Below are 19,472 nucleotides of genomic sequence, written 5' to 3' on the forward strand. Positions count from 1 at the left end.
CAAGAGCACAGCAGAGGGCAGAGCAGCTTTCAATATCCTGCAGCTCCGCCCCTGTCAACCACCTCCACCAAGTCCGGCCTCCTTAATGAGAGCATTCAACACCCACCCCTCCTCCAACTTGGTTGCTTCGCTACATCGGCTATTGCTGCAAGTAACGACAGTGTGAATAAATTGTCAATGTTTGCTTGAGATAGTGCTTGCAGTTCTGGAGGGACTCTTAATTTTTTGTGTCTCACAGACTTAGCATGGGGATTTGGTTAACCAGTTAAAATTCACAAGTAAACCAGGTTTGTTTTTTTAACCTGAAAAATTTCGGGTGGGGGTTGAACTTTCCTTAAACTACTGATTTATGTATTAACTAGCCATCCCCAGCCATGCGTTGCTGTGGCCCAGTCTGGTCATCTGGAAAATAAAGTAATGAGAAAGTGTTCTCATTGTGGGTAAACAGTATTTCTTGCTGTTTCTTTCTCAGTGTTGATGTGGAGATTGTCTGGTTTACCTACTCTGGAACATATAACATAATTGTGCTCCTTTAGGGGTCCCTTTCAAATCTATGATACTATATCTCTGTGGGTGTGAATCATATCTATCTATCAATATCTATGGCTGGATGGCTCTTTGTCAGGAGGGCTTTGATTACTTTTTCTTGCCCTGGTGAAGGGAGTTGGACTGGATTGGACTTAAGTATTTTCTGTTGGTCATGGGGGTTCTTATGCGGGAAGTTTCCCCCAAATCTGTCGTTGGTAGGGTTCAGAATGCTCAATTGTAGGTAAAATATAAATCCCAGTAACTACAACTCCCAAATGTCAAGGTCTATTTCCTCCAAACTCCATCTGTGTCCATATTTGGGCATATGGAATATTCGTGCCAAGTTTGGTCCAGATTCATCATTGTTTGAGTCCACAGTGCTCTCTGGATGTAGGTGAACTACATCTCCAATACTCAAGGTCAATACCCACCAAACCCTTCTAGTGTTTTCTGTTGGTCATGGGAGTCCTGTGTGCCACGTTTGGTTCAATCCCATTGTTGGTGGAGTTCAGAGTGCTCTTTGATTGTTGGTGAACTATAAATCCCAGCAACTACAACTACCAAATGACAAAATCAATTTTTTTGAGTGAAGGACATACATTGGGTCTTGTGTCCAAATTTGGTGTCAATTCGTCCAGTGGTTTTTGAGTTCTGTGAATACCACAAATAAACATTACATTTTTATTTATATAGATTTTACTCAATGTACCTGTTTTCCCTATTGACTAAAGTTTGTCCACAACTGTGCGCATTTTTATATGTCGAGTTGTTAAATGTGCAGTGTTTTTGCACAATATACATCTCTGAAATGCCCTACAAGCATTCTCAAGGAGAGGTGTAAAAAAAGCAAATATTGGTGAGATCCATTTAAATTTGGAAGCTAAGCAAGATCAGCCCGGATTATTCCTTGGAAGCGAGGCTATCCACAAATCCAAGGTGTTGTAGACTACAGTTCAGAGGAAAAAAACTGGCAAAACCACAACTGAGAATTAGTTGCCTTTAAAAAACCCTATGAAATGTCCAGGGATGCTATAAGTCAACAGACAACTTGAAGGCATGTATACACAAATTCGTATATGTGGAAGGCCAAGGTACTATAAGAATGCACTAACTCATCACAAAGTGAACAAATCTGAAATTTTACATTTTCTCCTCCTCCTACCAATTTAGTGGTAAATATTCAACCTTCAAACTCAAATGTAACAGCCCAATATAACTAAGTGTTATACTAAAACCAACATAAGAATTCAGAATATACAGGAAGAATTAGGAAAAATAATGACTACGATTGTGCAAAGAGCATTCACATAGCATCAAACAGTGGTTTGGCAGGATAATATCAGAACACACATGCATAGCAGCAACAAGCAAATTCTGAACCAGAAAATATTTTGGAAGATGTATTCCCCCAGACAGCAGAAAAATGCCTGCCAAAGAATTAGAAGGCCTACTGCAAAGTTCCACAGGCTTTCATAAAGATTTATAATATGATGCATTTATTATCAAGAAGTGTACTTGTGCCAAACATAAGGGATTAAAGCAACTTTTAAATTAACAAAGACCATCTGTGATGAATTACCCTGCCTTATACTATGTTTATTCAAGTATATATTCATAAGGAAATGGATCTATATTTGATGATATGTAAGATATAACCTAGCTGGAAAACACAGATTATAATTTGTATTTAAATAAATTGTCCTAATAATCTGATGTATATAACTATTTGCATTCATCTGTTTTGGCTATATGAACAATTCAAGCTCAGCAACACAAAGCCCAAAAACTCCAGACCCTCATATTTATATTGCTGAAAGATACAGGTTGAATATTCCTTATCTGAAATGCTTGGGACCAGAATTATTTGGGATTTCAAATTTCTTTTGGATTTTGGAATACCTCTGTTTGCATATACCATCATATTAGAGATGAGACCCAAATCTAAGCATGAAATTAGCATATGCTTCATGTACATTTTACACATAGTCTGAAGATAATTTTATACAATATTATTAATCGTTTTGTGCATGAAACAAAGTTTGCATGTAATGAACCATCAGAAAGCAAAGGTGCCACTATCTCAGCTGTACATGAGGACAATGTTAGGTTTTGGGACAAAGGATGCTCAACTTGTACGACTTATTCACCTGCTCTAAATATCTGAGACATGGCATTATAAACTCTGATTTGAGGTAAGAAGTGAAAGTGAAGTTGGCCTGAATCTGGTCTTTTCCTTTTGTTTTGTTTTTTTCTGAACTGTGTTACACCCGAAGAAGTGGTAAAACTCATGCAAAATTAAAAAACAGTTATTTTCAATCATGTTTCCAGGTTTCTATTTTTCCTCAATCCCTTATTCCTTTTTTTCATCTTAAGGTCTTTGCAGACACTCAATATGAACAGAAGTAGAAAACAAGTAATTTCAAGGCAAGATTCAGCCAGTTTGGCAGAGATTAGACTACAATTTATTACATCACAAAAGGGACAAACAAAACACATACGCAAAGTTAAGTAACAATAAAAGAGAGGTAACATGTATCATGCTTGGTGTCCATAAAATGACCTCTACATGAATCATCGAATAGGTATATGAAATGTAGCATTAAGTAACAGTAATGTTTAATATGTATTTTTCATTCGTTATTTCAACAGTTTTAAACACTGTGACAGTGTATCCATGGATTCACTATATAGTTTCACTTCTCCATGCTCTATGAAACATGGCTTAAACCAGAGTATCTTCACATGCCACTGAACTTACTTAATGAACTTACAATATTCTCAGCATTCATTTGACCTAACAGTTCATTGCTACACCTACTACAGGAAGTGCCACAAATCTGTAATTAATCATTTCTTTGCAAAGAGCAATGTCCCGGTTGTGTGCCACCCTACCAAAGATCCAAATCAAGCCAAATTAATAATGCCCTTTGACCTTTATGGACACTGTGCCTAGAACGTTGTTCTTATTTCTCAACTGGACTATCTCATTTCTGAAGCTGTGTGTAAAACTAGTTAAATAAACACAGTTTTTATGGACATTTAGTGTCACAGTTTTTCTTCCACGATTAATGCTTTGCATGTGAGCATGAATGTAAGACTGTGAGTTAGATCTATGTGATGTTGTACTAATGTGTATCTTCTATTAAGGGATGCATGTGGCTTTCGATTTGTTACTTTTGACTAGTATTTAAGTGTTCCATTAAGTATGAAAAGAAATCATCCATAGTTCTATTGGAAAATAAGTCTCAAATTATTAAAAGCAGCAAATCCCCACCCTCCATAAGCATATATATTAGGGTATCTGTACTCCTTCACATGGTGCCAATTTCCTATTATTTTTATTTATTTATTTATTTATTTACAGCTTTTATATTCCGCCCTTCTCACCCTGCAGGGGACTCAGGGCGGATTACAGTGTACATATATATGGCAAACATTTAATGCCAATTTTGACATACAAACATATACATAGACAAAGGCTATTTAACTTTTTCTGGCCACCAAGGGAGCGGTCACTTTCATCGTCCATCTGCAACGCTGATGAAGCACTTGCGCATTCCCGCATGCTTCCCCGCTGGAATGCTTTGCTGGAGTCTTCTTTATGGCCTCATAAATCAGGTAATTTAGCCTCCCCACACTTTAAGGTGGTACCTTATTTTCCTACTTGACAGATGCAACTGTTTTTCGGGTTGCAAAGGTCGACAACAGGCTACACACAATTGGTTGGAAACCCACTCCAACCCGGGCTGGCTTTGAACTCATGACCTTTTTGGTCAGAGTGAACTTAATGCAGCTGACATTCAGCCTGCTGCGCCACAATCCCGGTGCTTTTTACTTCCAGCTTTCATGGGATTATGGGAACTGTAGCCCAAAATATTTGGAAAGTCACAGAAATCTCTTCTCTGGTGTGGCAGATTGCAATTGTGTTTTGCATGTCTGTATTGAATAATGTACAGACTATTCCATATGCAGCATTGTATAGTGGTTTGAGCACTGGACTACAACTCTGGAGCCAAGGGTTTGGATCTGCACTTAGCCTTGGAAACCCACTGGTGACCTAAGGTAGGCCATACTTCCTTAGCCTCAAAGAAAGGCAAAGATTATCACTCCCACCCCTTTGAACAAATCTTGTCAAGACAAGGAAACTCAACGTTAGGTCCACCTTAGGGTCACCATAAGTTGGAAATGACCTGAATGCATACAAGAATAGTTTATTACCTGAATTAAAACTATGTGATTTGAGACTATGAAGGTACCTTCTACAGAGTCTGACTTTGTTATATCCACCTCAGCACTTCTATTCTTACTTGCAGCATTATAGGTTTCATGAGTGGGTGTTTCTACTCCCCCTATCTGATATCCTTTAGTGAAGTTCCTACATCAATACAGAGAACATCCCATCTAAGAAAATCTATTTTGAAGGCATATCCCACAACACTCTGACTATTTCCAAGTGTATCTCCATTCCAAGGTAATATGTGATCAGACAAAATGCATGTGCATAAACAATATGGAAAATTACAGAAAAAAATCAAGAAGTTCTATCATGTTTCTACCTGCTTTGTGAAGAATAAAAATCTCCTCGATGCAATTGGGGGAGGGGGTATATTCTGAACTGGAGAATTTACAGCCATTAAGATGCCACTCATAGTTGTCTAAAATACAACTGAACACAATAGCGTATTGTTACAATGAGGTCATAAGCATCTAATACATTAACATGTGTAATGAGTCTTACCAAACTTCATGAGACTCAAATATACAATACAACCCCTTATATATTCACAGTTCCTAAACTTAATGTGGAAACAGAAAACTGTGGATAAGAGTGAACTCTACTGAAATGACTGACTTCCTCTCCAGAAATTTGCGAGGTCCTCTAGGGCATCTCTACGACAACTAGTAGAAGCATGCCATAGAATTGCCTGGAAGACGTAGAAAATTAATAAAGACATATTTTGTAGGATGTGAGTAGGTGAAACTGAAGGTACTGGTCTCATGAGGATCACAGTTGTAGTGATTGCCGAAAAATAAACAAACAAATAAATAAATAAGCACTTTCAATACTCTAAAACAGGCAGAAATATCTACACAAGTATCCTGCAATTGAAACACTGTCATCAACTATTATGTTCAGTAATCTTTTAAAACAGTTTGTGACTCAATGTATGCATTGCACTCCTATCGTCTCCAATTTGTTTTGTTTTTTGGTGCTACGACAATTTATTAAGTGAAGTCTTGTGAGGGAGGCAATCTTATAAGCTCATTTTTGAACTAATAATTCATTTGGTCTTATTTGTAGGAGAGCCCACTATTAAGTTTTGGTACCAGCCTTTGGTGCAGATGACATTGGAAAAGAGTCTCCCACTCAAACTACTGTTTTGTGGAAGTGCCTTTGACAAACTGTATCCCATGGAGGTGACAAAGGATACAGCTTTAGAAGTAAATGACCAATGAAAAATATGTCGCCAGAGCCGCATTGGCACTCACCCAAGAGTTCCTAAAGAGCTCAAACGTGAAATTGCTGATCTTTTAACAAAAATATGCAACTTATCACTAAAATAAATCTCCTTCGCAAAGGACTGGAAGGTAGCCAATGCAGCATCAATTTTTTAAAAAAAGGATCCAGGGGGGAATCCACATAATTACAGACTAGTCAGCCTAACATCTGTCCCAGATAAATTCATGGAAAACAGGGGGTCCCCTAAGGATCTGTATTGGGACTGGTGCTATTTAACTTATTCATAAATGATCTGGAGTCAGGGGAGAACAATAAGAGAGGCAGACTTGCAAATGACACCAGTTATTCAGGATAATACAACATCTTGCAGATACTGCACAATTTTCAAAAGACTCTCCCCAGATTGTTTGAATGGGCAAGCAAATAGTTATATTTTTAAAGACTCTAAAATCAGTATTTGAGCACTGATACAGACAAATTGTGACTACACATAACTGGTGTAAACTAACTGTGGGCACACAGATAATGGGCCCTTAAGGTCACAGTAGAAAATACATTGAAAGGGGCAAGTTAAAAGTCTGAAACTGTTGAGCAAAGAGTTGAAAATAAACAAGTATCACATTATTATTATTATTATTATTATTATTATTATTATTAGCCGATACATCACACAGTCCTAGACGCTTGGGAAGTGTTCGACATGTGATCCAATACAACAGACAGCATAGTGATCTTGTTTGCTGTGTACTAATCTTGTTGTGTTTCTAATAATACTAACAACAACAACAAAAACAACAACAATTTCTTTATTTTGGTCTCCCGCTTCCATTTCCCCGAAGGGACTCAGGCAGCTTACATTGCTATTACAGAACTGTCAAAGAGGTAGAAACAATAATTAAAGTGATGCAAGCTGAGCATTTTTAACATGAAGAATACTTACAATGTCAGAGTTTTTACAGACACACAAAAGAGCTACTGAAACTAGTAAATAAACAATATTAGCAAAGTTATGAACACTGAACAGATATATTTTCTCTCATGTTATTAGGACTCAGAATCACGCAGTTAAACTGATTGGCAGCAGATTCAAGATGTACCAAAGACTTCACACTACGGATAAGTAACTTCAGGAGTTCTTAACTATGATTACTTTAAACATAGAGAAATCCCATGCCCAGAGGTACTTTATGTATTGGTGAGCAATTATCAAAAATCTAAGATCATACATTCTTCATATATTCAAGCCCTCCTGATGAACAACATAAGCCCGTTTTTCCAAAACCTAATATGACTAACCAGTCATACCCAATTCTGAAAAACAAAGAGAGCACTGAGGTCCCGAAACGTCATGAGAGTTAAATAGATTTAAAATTAAGAATCATAATCCCAGAAGCTTTTGTTGACAAACATTCCCCATTTGGGGAATGAAAAAAATGAGTGAAGTGGTTCAGGATTGCACTGATCACAGGGTGATTACAGAACATACGCATAGGGGTTTGTTTCCAAAAGGTACCAAATCCAAAATCCAAAAAATTTACAGGAATTTTTAAAAAACGTGCATTCTTTGGCTATAAAATGCAGCTTTTCAAACCCTGAGATTTGATACATTTTGATAGTTTTGATCTGCACTCCTGGTCAACAATGTGGTGGCCCATATAACTCATTTTTATTTTATTATTATTATTATTTGGTATCTTTGGAAACAAACTTTATCTTCTATGTTGTATGTACATATGATATGTAAGCCGCTCTGTGTCCCCTTCAGGGTGAGAAGGGTGGCATATAAATGTCATAAATAAATAAATAAATAAATAAATTGCTCTACAAGACAGCAAGATAATGTTTATAACACAAATGTTCAACACAGAGTGCCACTTATAAGTTTCCAAGAAACAATGTCCTACTTAGGGTGCATCTTCTACAGCACTGTATAATTCATGCAGCTTGACACCACTATAAGTGACAAGGCCCAAAGCTATGAAATCCTGACATTTGTACTTTGGTGAGGCACCAGCACTCTTGGCAGAGAAGGCTAAAGACTTTGAAAAGCTACCACTCCCATTATTCCCTAACATTCAGCTATGGCAGTTCAAGGGGTGTCAAACTAAGAGCCAACAATAGCCACCCCATTTAGAGTCTGAACTTTCCAGAAGCCAGGAACTGTCTCCCCTCTCCCCTCTGCTGAATATGTCATTTCTGACCTTGAAAATAATGAGCTAAAAGAATGAGCTAATGTAGAAGTAAAGGTAAAGGTTTGCCCTGACATTAAGTCTAGTAGTGTCCAACTCTGGGGGTTGGTGCTCATCTCAATTTCTAAGCTGAAGAGCCAGCGTTGTCCATAGTCACCTCCTAGGTCATGTGGCCGGAATGACTGCATGGAGCACCGTTATCTTCCCGCAAAAGTGGTACCTATTGATCTACTCACATTTGCATGTTTTCGAACTGCTAGGTTGGCAGAAGCTGGGCCTAACAGCGGGAGCTCACCCTGCTCCCTGGATTCGAAACGCCAACCTTTTGATCAGCAAGTTCAACAGCTCAATCATACTGGACATAAACAGAGAAACGCTCCAGAGGACATCTTTACATTGTTTTACCTATAAAAAATAAATGTAACTGTTTCATTAATTGTTCCATCTTCTTGGCACTCACAGGGCCCTGGGACCTTTTTTCATATTTTTCTTTCACGTTTTACTTATTTTTCCAAAATAAATCATTTCTCTTGGGACCAAGAAGCATTACCTGTTTGGGCTTAAAACTGCACTTTTAAGAGGTTGAAGTGACAAAACTGCATTAATTTTGCAGTGCAGATGTACCCCTAGTTACAGTTTAGAATAGACACATGTGAATGTCGTGATGAGCCAGAAAGCTTGCTCTTTCACTGTTTGATCATTTAACTGGTTTCCTCTGGCCAAAAGGAGTAGCTAAAAATGAAGGGATTCTCCAACAATGGAAGGCTCGGTGTCACATCCAAACTCAGAATTCTAGCTTGTTCCACTTCAAAGTCAATAGTGAATCCCTCTTCTTAGGAAAAAAGCAAACAAACCAGTGTTCCATGTTTGGACGTTACACTAAATGGCATACAGATAAGTCCTGGCTCATTTACGTATTCCCTTTAGCAAGAGGCACTCAGTGAAAATGGTCAAAATTGTGTAGCAGAGCACTTGCTCACTAATGGTAACTTTACCATGGCATTTCAATTAGACAGTCTTATTTGAAGTAAGATTTCACCTTGATCTGCACACTCAATCTTATGCTGCACTGCAGTGGTTCTCAACCTGTAGGTCCTCAGATGTTTGGGGCTTCAACTCCCAGAAATCCTAACAGCTGATAAACTGGCTGGGATTTCTTTGTCTATTTGGATAAACTCCTCAACAGCTCACGAAACAAGAATACACTCCAAAATCTGTCTCTCTCTGCACCTGTGTAGTTCAGGCCTGAATGAAAATGTAACAGTATCCAAAAGTCCCAGGCTTAGCCATCTCCCTGGGCACTGCCCAACCAATCAGCTTCATGCATCTTATTTTGCAGTAGACACACGCTCACCGATTCCTTGCATGCTCCCACAATCTACACTGTAGAAACAATGCAGTTTGACCTCACTTTATTGCTCAATGCTATGAAATACTGGGAGTTGTAGTTTGGCAAGCCTTCTCTGCCAAAACTATGGTAATGCCTGAACGAAGTACAATTTCCAGGATTCAGTAACATTAGGTCATGGGAACTCAAATTATGTCAACCTTCATTCATGGAAGGGGCCCCAGGTGGCGCAGTGGGTTAAACCCTTGTGCCAGCAGGACTGAAGACTGACAGGTCGCAAGTTCGAATCCGGGGAGCACATGGATGAGCTTCCCCTGTCAGCTCCAGCGTCCCATAAGGGGCATGAGAGAAGCCTCTCACAAGGATGGCAAAATATCAAACATCCGGGCGTCCCCTGGGCAACGTCCTTGCAGACGGCCAATTCTCTCACACCAGAAGCGACTTGCAGTTTCTCAAGTCGCTCCTGACACGACAAAAAACCCTGCAGTCATTCTACAACAGGCATGAGCAAACTCCGGCCTTTCTGGTGTTTTGGACTTCAACTCCCACAACTCCCACAGCCCCATGCTGTAGAGATGCCCCCTCAGAGAAGTTGCAGGAGGGAGAGCAACAAGCAGCAAGGAGCAATCTTCTGCGCAGGCGCAGTGGTTCCCGAACGTGATGCCTCCAGCTTCTTGGGACTTCAACTCCCAGAAGCCTCCCCGAGCTAGACCGATAGCTAGGAATTCTGGGAAGTGAAGTCCAAATCGACTGGGCCGCCACACTCAAGCTAGTGTTGTCTTCCTTCCCCGCCTCGCTACCGACCTGGCACTGGCTCAGCTCCTCATGGAGGCTCCTGAGTTCTTCCTCCAGCTTCGGGGCCCGGGAGGCTGCAGAAGGGGGCTCCATATTACCGCCTTCACGCCTCAGGGGACCGCGAGGGGGCCGTTGAGGCGCAAAGAAGCGCGGGGAAGGAAATCGAAAAGCCGGCCGCGAACCAATGAGGGGAAAGGGTTCGCCTAAGCCCCGCCTCCTCCTCCCTGTCACTCATCTTGTACTTTGGTTTAACTTTACACTTCAGGAAGAGGGGAAGCAAGAAGCGTGCGGGCGGCGCTAAGGAACACAACAACAAGCACGCTCGGCGGTTGAGGAAAGAGGCAACGGGAGGGAGGGAGGAGAAGGAGGCCTCCCCCTTCTTTGGACTTCGCGCCTCAACTGCGCGCTGCTTTTCTCAAAGCGCTGAGGATTTTCGCCTTAATGCTCGTCTGGATCAACATGCAAAGGGATCTTGTGGCACCTTTGAGACATAGGGTGCCTCTACACTGCAGTTTGACACCACTTTAACTCCCAGGGCTCAGTGCTATGGAATCCTGGGATTTATAGTTTAGTGAAGCACTAAATGAAATGGCAGAGAAGGCTAAAGACGTCCCACCTCGGAATCTAAGATCCTCTGGGGAGGCCCTGCTCGCGACCCCGCCTCTATCACAAGTGAGATTGGCGGGGACGGGAAGCAGAGCCTTCTCGGTGGTGGCCCCCCGCCTGTGGAACTCACTCCCCGGGGAGATTAGATCGGCAACGTCCCTTCTTTCATTTAGGAAGAGGTTGAAGACCTGGATGTGGGACCAGGCATTTGGACATTCAGGCAGTTAAAGAAAGACTTGATGACGAGCTGGAATTGGACAAGACGGAATGGATTTACGGAACTCCAAACACTGAGCTCAGGATTAGCCTACTAGTGTGTTTTTAGTATTACTGTGTATTGATGATTTAATTTTTAATTTGTAATTGCTTAATAGTTTTTATATATGTATGTATATGTGACAAGGCATCGAATTGTGCCTTTCTCTGTAAGCCGCCCTGAGTCCCCCCTAGGGAGTGAGAAGGGCGGGGTAAAAGTGACAGAAATAAAAATAAATAAATAAATAAAACTACAACCCCCATGATTACATATTTATTTATTTACCTTACTTATATATCGCTGTTCTCAGTCCGAAGGCGACTCACAGCGGTTCACAACAAATACGAACAGCAAAAATTCAGTGCTACAGTATAGAAACAGTTAACAACCTAACACATTACACAATTAATAAACAGTTACTACAATACCCATTCACTGTCGTCTCGTCATCAAAAACATGTTCCAGATTTGTCATCCATTGTTCCATTCCAGTGTTCATTAACCAATCATTGCACTAATTATTGGAACACCTGCTCAAACAGCCAGGTCTTCACTTTTTTGCGGAATACCATTAGAGATGGTGCTAGTCTAATGTCCGTAGGAAGGGCGTTCCACAGCCGAGGAGCCACCACCGAGAAGGCCCTATCTCTCGTCCCCACCAGCCGAGCTTGAGAAGCAGGCGGGATCGAGAGCAGGGTCTCCCCGGAAGATCTCAAAGTCAGAGATGCGGTCGGATAGGTAGCTTGGGCCGGAACCGTTTAGGGCTTTAAAGGCCAACGCCAGCACTTTGAATTCAGCCTGGTAGCAGATCGGTAGCCAGTGGAGTTGGCGCAACAGGGGGGTTGTATGCTCCCTGCGCTCCGCTCCTGTTAAAATCATGGCTGCCGAGCGTTGGACTAGTTAGAGCTTCCGAGCTGTCTTCAAAGGCAACCCCACGTAGAGAGCGTTGCAGTAGTCTAAACGGGATGTAACCAGAGCGTGGACTACCGTGGCCAAGCACTGAGAAGTTAAAGCGGTGTCAAACCACATTAATTCTTCAATGTAGCTGCATCCTGAACCCACCCTGTTAAGATCCAGTTTCAGAATGTGGAATATCTGCATTGAACTGGATTATACAGGGTGAGCAGCATAACTTCCTATTTTCAAAACTATTTTTTTATTTTTTGTCGTGTCAGGAGTGACTTGAGAAACTGCAAGTCGCTTCTGGTGTCATTGCCTCCATACATTAGAGCAATGTCAGAGTTGCGACCTTTTGTAAAGGCGCTCAAGACTTGGCTGTTTGGTTGTGCATTTAAGTAATCAGATCTAATTTGCCAAATAGTCACTGTTGAATGTTTTTATGTTGAATGTTTTTATATTGTGTAAATGCTATTTTAGATTGTAAGTCGCTCGGAGCACCTTGGTGGAGAGCGACTAATTAAGAAATAAAGTGAAATGAAGATAATTGGCCATTTGCAAGGATGTTGCCCAGGGGACGTTCAAATGATTTGATGTTTATCATCCTTGTGGGAGGCTTCTCTCATGTCTCCCTATAAGGAGCTGGAACTGATAGGGAGCTCATCTGCCTCTCCCCAGATTCAAACCTGCGACCCGTCAGTCTTCCGTCCTGCCAGCACAGGGGTTTAACCCACTGCACCACCAGGGACTCCTCAAAACTTAATGAAACCCATTGTATGAATCAGAATATTTTTTTATAATGTAGGCGCATATCCAAAGTTTTATTTCACGTAGTTTTGAAGATCAAATTAGGTAGGTGACATCCCCCATTCTCCATACACTGAGTAAACCGATTTCTGGCGTTTGTCATGACTCTTGCCAGCATAGCAGGCGTTATGTTGGCAATTTCTTCCTGGATGTTGGTCTTGAAATCTTGTAGGGTCCTTGGATGGTTCACATAAACACGAGATTTCAAAAAACCCATTAAAAAATCAGAAGGGGCCAAATCTGGAGAGCGGGCCAACCACTCCAAATCCGCTCGAAAAGTAGGCCTCAACGGCAAAAGCACGCTCCTAACTGTTCCAACGCATGATGGTGACTAAACTGTGTCAGGACAAAACATTATACTCCCGCCTCTCGAACGAAACCACTAGCGCTCCCATATGTCTTCAACCAACTGAATGGCGCACATTTTTTAAAAGGAAGTTATGCTGCCTCACCCTGTATCAGTCCACACTGCCCTGTAATCCAGATAAATGCAGTTAATCCACATTCCGAAACTGGCAGTGCAGATCCAGCCCATTGCCTACAATTGTCCTCTCAGCCTCTTAAGGTACTACAAGAACTCTGCCTACATTCAGTTTTTCTATGTACTGTACAGCTTTTGCAGTATGATACCACTGAAAGTGCCGTGGCTCAATGCCACAGAATCCTAAGAGCTGTAGTTTTGCAAGGTCTTTAGCCTTCTCTGCCCAAGAGTGCTGGGGTCTTTCCAAATGACAACTCCCAGGATTCTGCAGCATTGAGGTATGGCATTAATTCCACAGTGGACGGAAAGATCTCCATGCAACTTATCAAGAAGCATTAAAATTAGTTACAAATTTTAAAATAATTAAAGAAATTGACAACCTTGCCTCTGGAAAAAGCGTGGTGTCAAGTTCAGATTACATTGCCACAGATATGCATTTTTAAAGGAATGAGCACAGTTCAAAGACAAATGCAAAGTGTTGAAGGTCTTCATGGCCGGAATCACTGGGTTGCTGTATGTTTTCTGGGCTGTATGGCCATGTTCCAGAAGCATTCTCTCCTGACGTTTCACCCACATCTATGGCAGACATCCTCAGAGGCTGTGAGGTCTGTTGGAAACTAGGCAAATGCCTGGGGAAAACATGAAAGGCACTGCAGACTCACTCAGCCGGGGAAGTCAGCCATAGCAGAGCACCTAATGAACCAAACTTGACACAGCATATTATTGGATAACACAGAAATGCTGGACCACCGTGTCAGGCTACACAGAGAAGCCATTGAAATCCACAAGCATGTGGACAATTTCAACAGAAAGGAGGAAACCATGAAAATCAACAAAATCTGGCTACCAGTACTTAAAAACTCTAAAATCAGGACAGTAAATAAAAAACAACACTCAGAAAAACGGGAATTCCAGACAACAATCAATCAGGGCCAAATAACACATCCCAACAAAGGATTCCCCCAGGCAGCAACCAGCCAGGCATTGAAGCTGCAAGGCCATTAAATGCTAATCAAGGTGGCTAATTGCAACATTCACACCTGCCTCAAGCAGACAAGAGTTCTTTCTCCAACCCTGGGCGTTCCACTTATAAATAAACCTCACTTGCCTAGTTTTCAACAGACCTCACAACCTGTGAGGATACCTGCCATAGATGTGGATGAAACGTCAGGAGAGAATGCTTCTGGAACATAGCCATGGAGCCTGGAAAACTCACAGCAACCCAGTAATTCTAGCCATGAAAGCCTATAACAGTACAAAATGTTCTGAAGTCACCCAGTGGTTGTTTTAGACATTTACATGGTAATGTAGTGTTTACAGTGGACTCAGCTGTACTTCATGAAAAGGAAAATCAGCTTTTTAAGCAAGCCTTACAAATGTTGGTTGTGGGGAAAAACGTCAAGAAACCCTGGTCTCCTTTATTTTTCCTTAGCACAGACTCAGCTGTTCTCTTTCCCAACAATTGCCTACCTACTTGCCTTGGCAAAAAGAGCAGAAATGGGGAAGTAGTATATTTATTTCCTGTAGAAAAATTGCATATCTTGTCATTATCCTAGTGCTATAACCTTGTTTATATCCCTCTTTTTTATTTATTTATTTATTTATTTATTTACTTTATTTGTATACCGCACTATCTCAGCCCGTAGGCGACTCAGTGCGGTTTACAACAGGACAATATACAAAGTGCATAGCATTAGCATCTAAACACTCACTAAAGCAGTTAAAACAATACAACAATACATCAGTAAATGAACAAACATCAATACATCCAATAACTAATCCGTCACGTCTCATCAGTAAAATCACAATCCGATCTCCTCATCCATTATTCCAGTTCCAAACTCAGTCAATTGATTGCACTGCTTAATTGAACGCCTGTTCAAAGAGCCAGGTCTTCACTCTTCTCCTGAACACCAGCAGGGAGGGAGCCGATCTAACGTCTGCGGGAAGGGTGTTCCACAGCCAAGGGGCCACCACGGAGAAGGCCCTGTCTCTCGTCCCCGCCAGCCGTGCTTGTGAGGCTGGCGGGATCGAGAGCAGGGCCTCCCCGAACGATCTTAATGTCCTAACTGGTTCATAGGGGGTGATGCGTTCGGACAGATAGGTCGGGCCAGAACCGTTTAGGGCTTTAAAGGCTAAAGCCAGCACTTTGAATTGTTTTTCTCAAAACCCAAATGAAATATAGTTAAAATGAAGGCCTAACATGAAAATGAAACTCCAACACCAATAGCTTTGAAACAACTTAAAGTCTACACTTCAAAATAAACAAAAAATGTAAAACAGTACAATTGTGCAGCATTATCGATTGAACATAAAGGTATAAATATCTCTATGTTTTTGCAATACCATGAATTTCACAGGGGTTTCTTGGACAAGGGATACTGAGGAGGGTTGCCAATTCCTTCCTCTGAAACATAGTCCATAGCAACTGGTTTGCATTGGCAGTCTCCCATCAAAGTATTAACCAGAACTGTCTCTGCTTAGCTTCCATGACCATGTATCATAAACTACAGTGATTGATTGGTGGGTAAGCATGAATAATTGAATATTTTCTTCAGTCCATTGCATTAAAATATTGCAGGATATTTAGTAGGAATCCCGCCCACCCTCCAAGCAAATGTCAGTAGCAGCCATTGCCATCCCATTTGTATAACAGTGGGATGCAATACCAAATAAAAATGTACTAAAAGAGGTCCAGGTATGATGGAATAGTAATCTGAAGACATTGCTTCCACAGACTCCATGGTTTTCTCTTTAATTCAAAGCAGAGACAGAGAAAGTGCAACCTCAGCCCATGTGTGCCCCTCGAGGCACACATTGTGGCATCCAGGTCTGCCACCCCCACAATAAATTAGCCCAGGAATGCACAATCACCACTGCCACACACCCTCCAGCATTTCACATTTGAAAACTAGGACAAAGCAGTTGACCAACGTCAGGGTATGGTAAAAAATATGCCCAGGACATTAATGAAAAACATACGATAGTGTAGGACAGACCAAAAGTAGCAAGAGTCAATAAATGCCATAGTCTTATGTTTTCATCCCATACCCTAAAGATAACAGATCTTGGAAGCTAAGCAGAGTCAGCCTTTCTTAGTGTATGGATGGGATACCACCAGTGAATTACAAAGTGCTATAAGGTTGATTTCAGAGGAAGAAACTGGCAAAATCTCCTCTGATAATTCCTTGCCTAAGAAAACCTTATTTAATTCATGAGATTGCCGCCATAGTAGTACATTTTATTGATTAGCCCATTGGCTGTATCAAAAACATTTGACAAACACATGCACATACAGTACAGCGTAAGTTAAAATAAACAAGTTGTTAACAAGATCCCGATCCAAATCAAATTTCTGCATCACCTCTACAGTTTACCCCAATTGACTCTAAACATGCAGTCCTTAGCTGTGTTGCTTTAAGTAGAAAAAGGGCTGTTTTGTATGTTATTTAGCACTCTGGCCGGCCAATAGAAATGTAGTTTTAATATACGGTTGATGTCATAGATTGATAGCAGCTTGAAGCATCCATGCACTCAGAAAAACAATAAGTATAATGTTATGCAGATAACCTTCCACATCTGTAGGCTTGGCATCCACAGATTTGATCATTTGATTGGTTTTCCACAAGCTCTTCCCCCACCCTAAAAAAACTGATTTCATAATAATCAAAAAGCTTTTGAGTTCTGCAGACTCCCTCAGCTCCATGGAGGCAAAACCTGGACTTATGCTTGCCCTACTCCTTGTTTAAATATATTCCCTGTATACAAATGATGCCTTCAAGATATTGTGCATGGAGCACCGTTACCTTTTCGCAGGAGCGGTTCCTATTTATCGACTCACATTTGTATGTTTTCGAACTGATAGATTGGCAGAATTGGACACAACTAGACTTAATGTCAAGGGGAAACCTTTACCTTTTTTAATACAGGAGAATTTATGTCTTTGCCACAGAAATTAACACTAAACTTGTGAGATTACAATTTACAAATCCAAATAGAACATAATATATACAGACAGTCCCCAAGTTGTGAACAAAAGAGAGAGAGAGCTTTGGATAACATAGGGAAGGGTTAACACCCTTGTGGTGTTTGTTTTGCTGTCTGTCCCTGTTCAGAAGATTTCACCTCATTTCCTGTCCCTGTAACCATTGGATTTTGAAAAATTGGGGCTGTTGTGGAAACCAGGATTGGTGCTAAAACTTCAGTGGCGACACTTATCCCATGATAACTCTTCCAGGAGTGAATTTTCCTTTGTATGGTTTCGTTTGTCTCACCCCCAGAGTCAGATGTTTGTAACTTGGGGACTGTATATGCATATATTACAGAAGGATGACTTATAAGAGAGTTTCTTAAGCCAGACTACCCTGCTACTTACTTTATGGGCACACATAGGGATTTCACAGGTTCTCCAGGGGCCTGGTTCCATCTCCAAAATAAATGTTGGCCTTGAATCATGTTTGCATAGCATTTATTTTGTGTTGTTTGAAAACGGAGGCATAAACAGGGATGTGAGAAGTATTCTTTCAAGACAAAAACAGTTTTGGTGGGTTTGGTGGTTTAGAATACTAAAAAGTTTAGTCCAGAGGTGGGTTGAACAATTGGTGGTCTGAGGTCCCTATCTATGCATTTTTATGGACCACCCATCCAGCAGGGATATAAAAGAGAAAGTGCTCATGCCTGCAGGAGAAGGCAACCAGATTCCAGACGTACACCCACCACTACTGCTGTTGTGATTTTATGGACCTTCATGAAATTTAATTGCGCGCCTTTGGCGTATGCCAGAATTCAGAAAATGAAGTTAAATTTAGACAAGACTACTATTATGTTTGATAATAGGAGGCTGTTTTCCCAGTGCCTTGCAACCTGAAATACATTTCCGTAAAGCTCCACAGGCATAAGGATGTTTCAAGTTACAGCTTTGATTCTTGGCAGGGCTTTCAGTCCTCAAACTAGTCTGCAAAGTCATGAAGAGATTGCAAGTCTGTGTAACATTGTGCTTATTGTCCTACATTTCAGGCTTTAGAGCAGGAAGAGGTGGTTACAAATGAATCTGTCATGGAGTGGTCAATAAACCATGCCAGTGGCTGAGCAGCAAGGAGAGAGGAAAGATAAGTTGCTAATAGTCACTCTTCCATCAAAGTGTGATAGGACCTACACACCCCACATACTTGTCATTCATACCAAGCCTGGAGGGAAACAGTCAGCTGGAGGCAATTAAGTGGAAAAAACATTGGAAGTGGACTGTCCTGGCAAAAGTCCTTGTGTTTAAACAAACCGAGGGAGAGAGTAGGACAGCGCTTGAGATGTTTGTTTTCTTTCTTTTGAGATTCATACAGGAAAAAGAGGGTGAGGTTTGACCCCGTACAGGATGTGTAGGCAGTCACACGCAAAAATGAGAACGCTACCTGCTAGGAAAGGGATCGGTTGGAAAACGGAACAAATTAGACTGCAGTTCTCCAAGGGAGTGAAAAGTACATGGCCACCCAAAAGAACAATGTTCTTCCCAATCTGGGGTGTGTACTTGGAAGGGACAGCGAAGTCATTGGCCACCCAAGCTTCTTGCATTGTCCAGAGGACAACAGTGAAATCCCCTCCCCGTGTCCTTTGGGATGGCAGCTGAGAATGCACACCCACACATCACGCCCTTCCTATCCTCTTCTGGAAGGGCTAGCACAGATAATTCACAACACACAGTCTATAGAGACATAGTGTCCCACAGGGCATTTATAACAAAAAGAGTCTTGTCACACCTTCATGACTTGTGGGCTGTAGTCTATCTCACCAGATGCGTGTATTAAGGCCTCAGTTGGCAGATTACTACACATATGTTTGGCTATCTGAGTGGGAGATTGAAATCAGTGGGACAAGAGGGAATTTTTGTTTTAAAACTAGAAATGCTTATCTGTACCTTGACAGAGGTTATTTGCAAGCAGTCATCATAGGCTTTGACTCTTGGCCGTGGGTCCATAGGTGACTGGAGAGACCTATTCTTGATCCGCATGCTCTTTTGCAGTGAGGACATCCATTACCAGATGGAAAGCGGTCCTGGTCTGGGTTGGCTTGACATGATTTCCTCTTGACACATTTCTCCTTTTCACCCTTTA

At 41.3% G+C, this 19,472-nt stretch overlaps 1 protein-coding gene across 3 annotated transcripts in view; it reads right to left on the reverse strand.

Moving 5' to 3' along the window:
* Positions 1-10,505, reverse strand: part of CNTLN (centlein) — a 218,735-nt gene extending 208,230 nt beyond the window's left edge. For all 3 annotated transcript variants that reach the window (XM_060762424.2, XM_067464370.1, XM_067464369.1), the window contains exon 1: positions 10,331-10,505. In XM_060762424.2, coding sequence (XP_060618407.2) covers positions 10,331-10,414 — 84 coding nt within the window. In that variant the 5' untranslated portion in view covers positions 10,415-10,505. The remainder of the gene's footprint in view (positions 1-10,330) is intronic.
* Positions 10,506-19,472: the final 8,967 nt, after the last annotated feature.

The sequence above is a fragment of the Anolis sagrei genome, chromosome 2, assembly GCF_037176765.1.
Source record: "Anolis sagrei isolate rAnoSag1 chromosome 2, rAnoSag1.mat, whole genome shotgun sequence".
Taxonomy (NCBI): Eukaryota; Metazoa; Chordata; class Lepidosauria; order Squamata; family Dactyloidae; genus Anolis; species Anolis sagrei.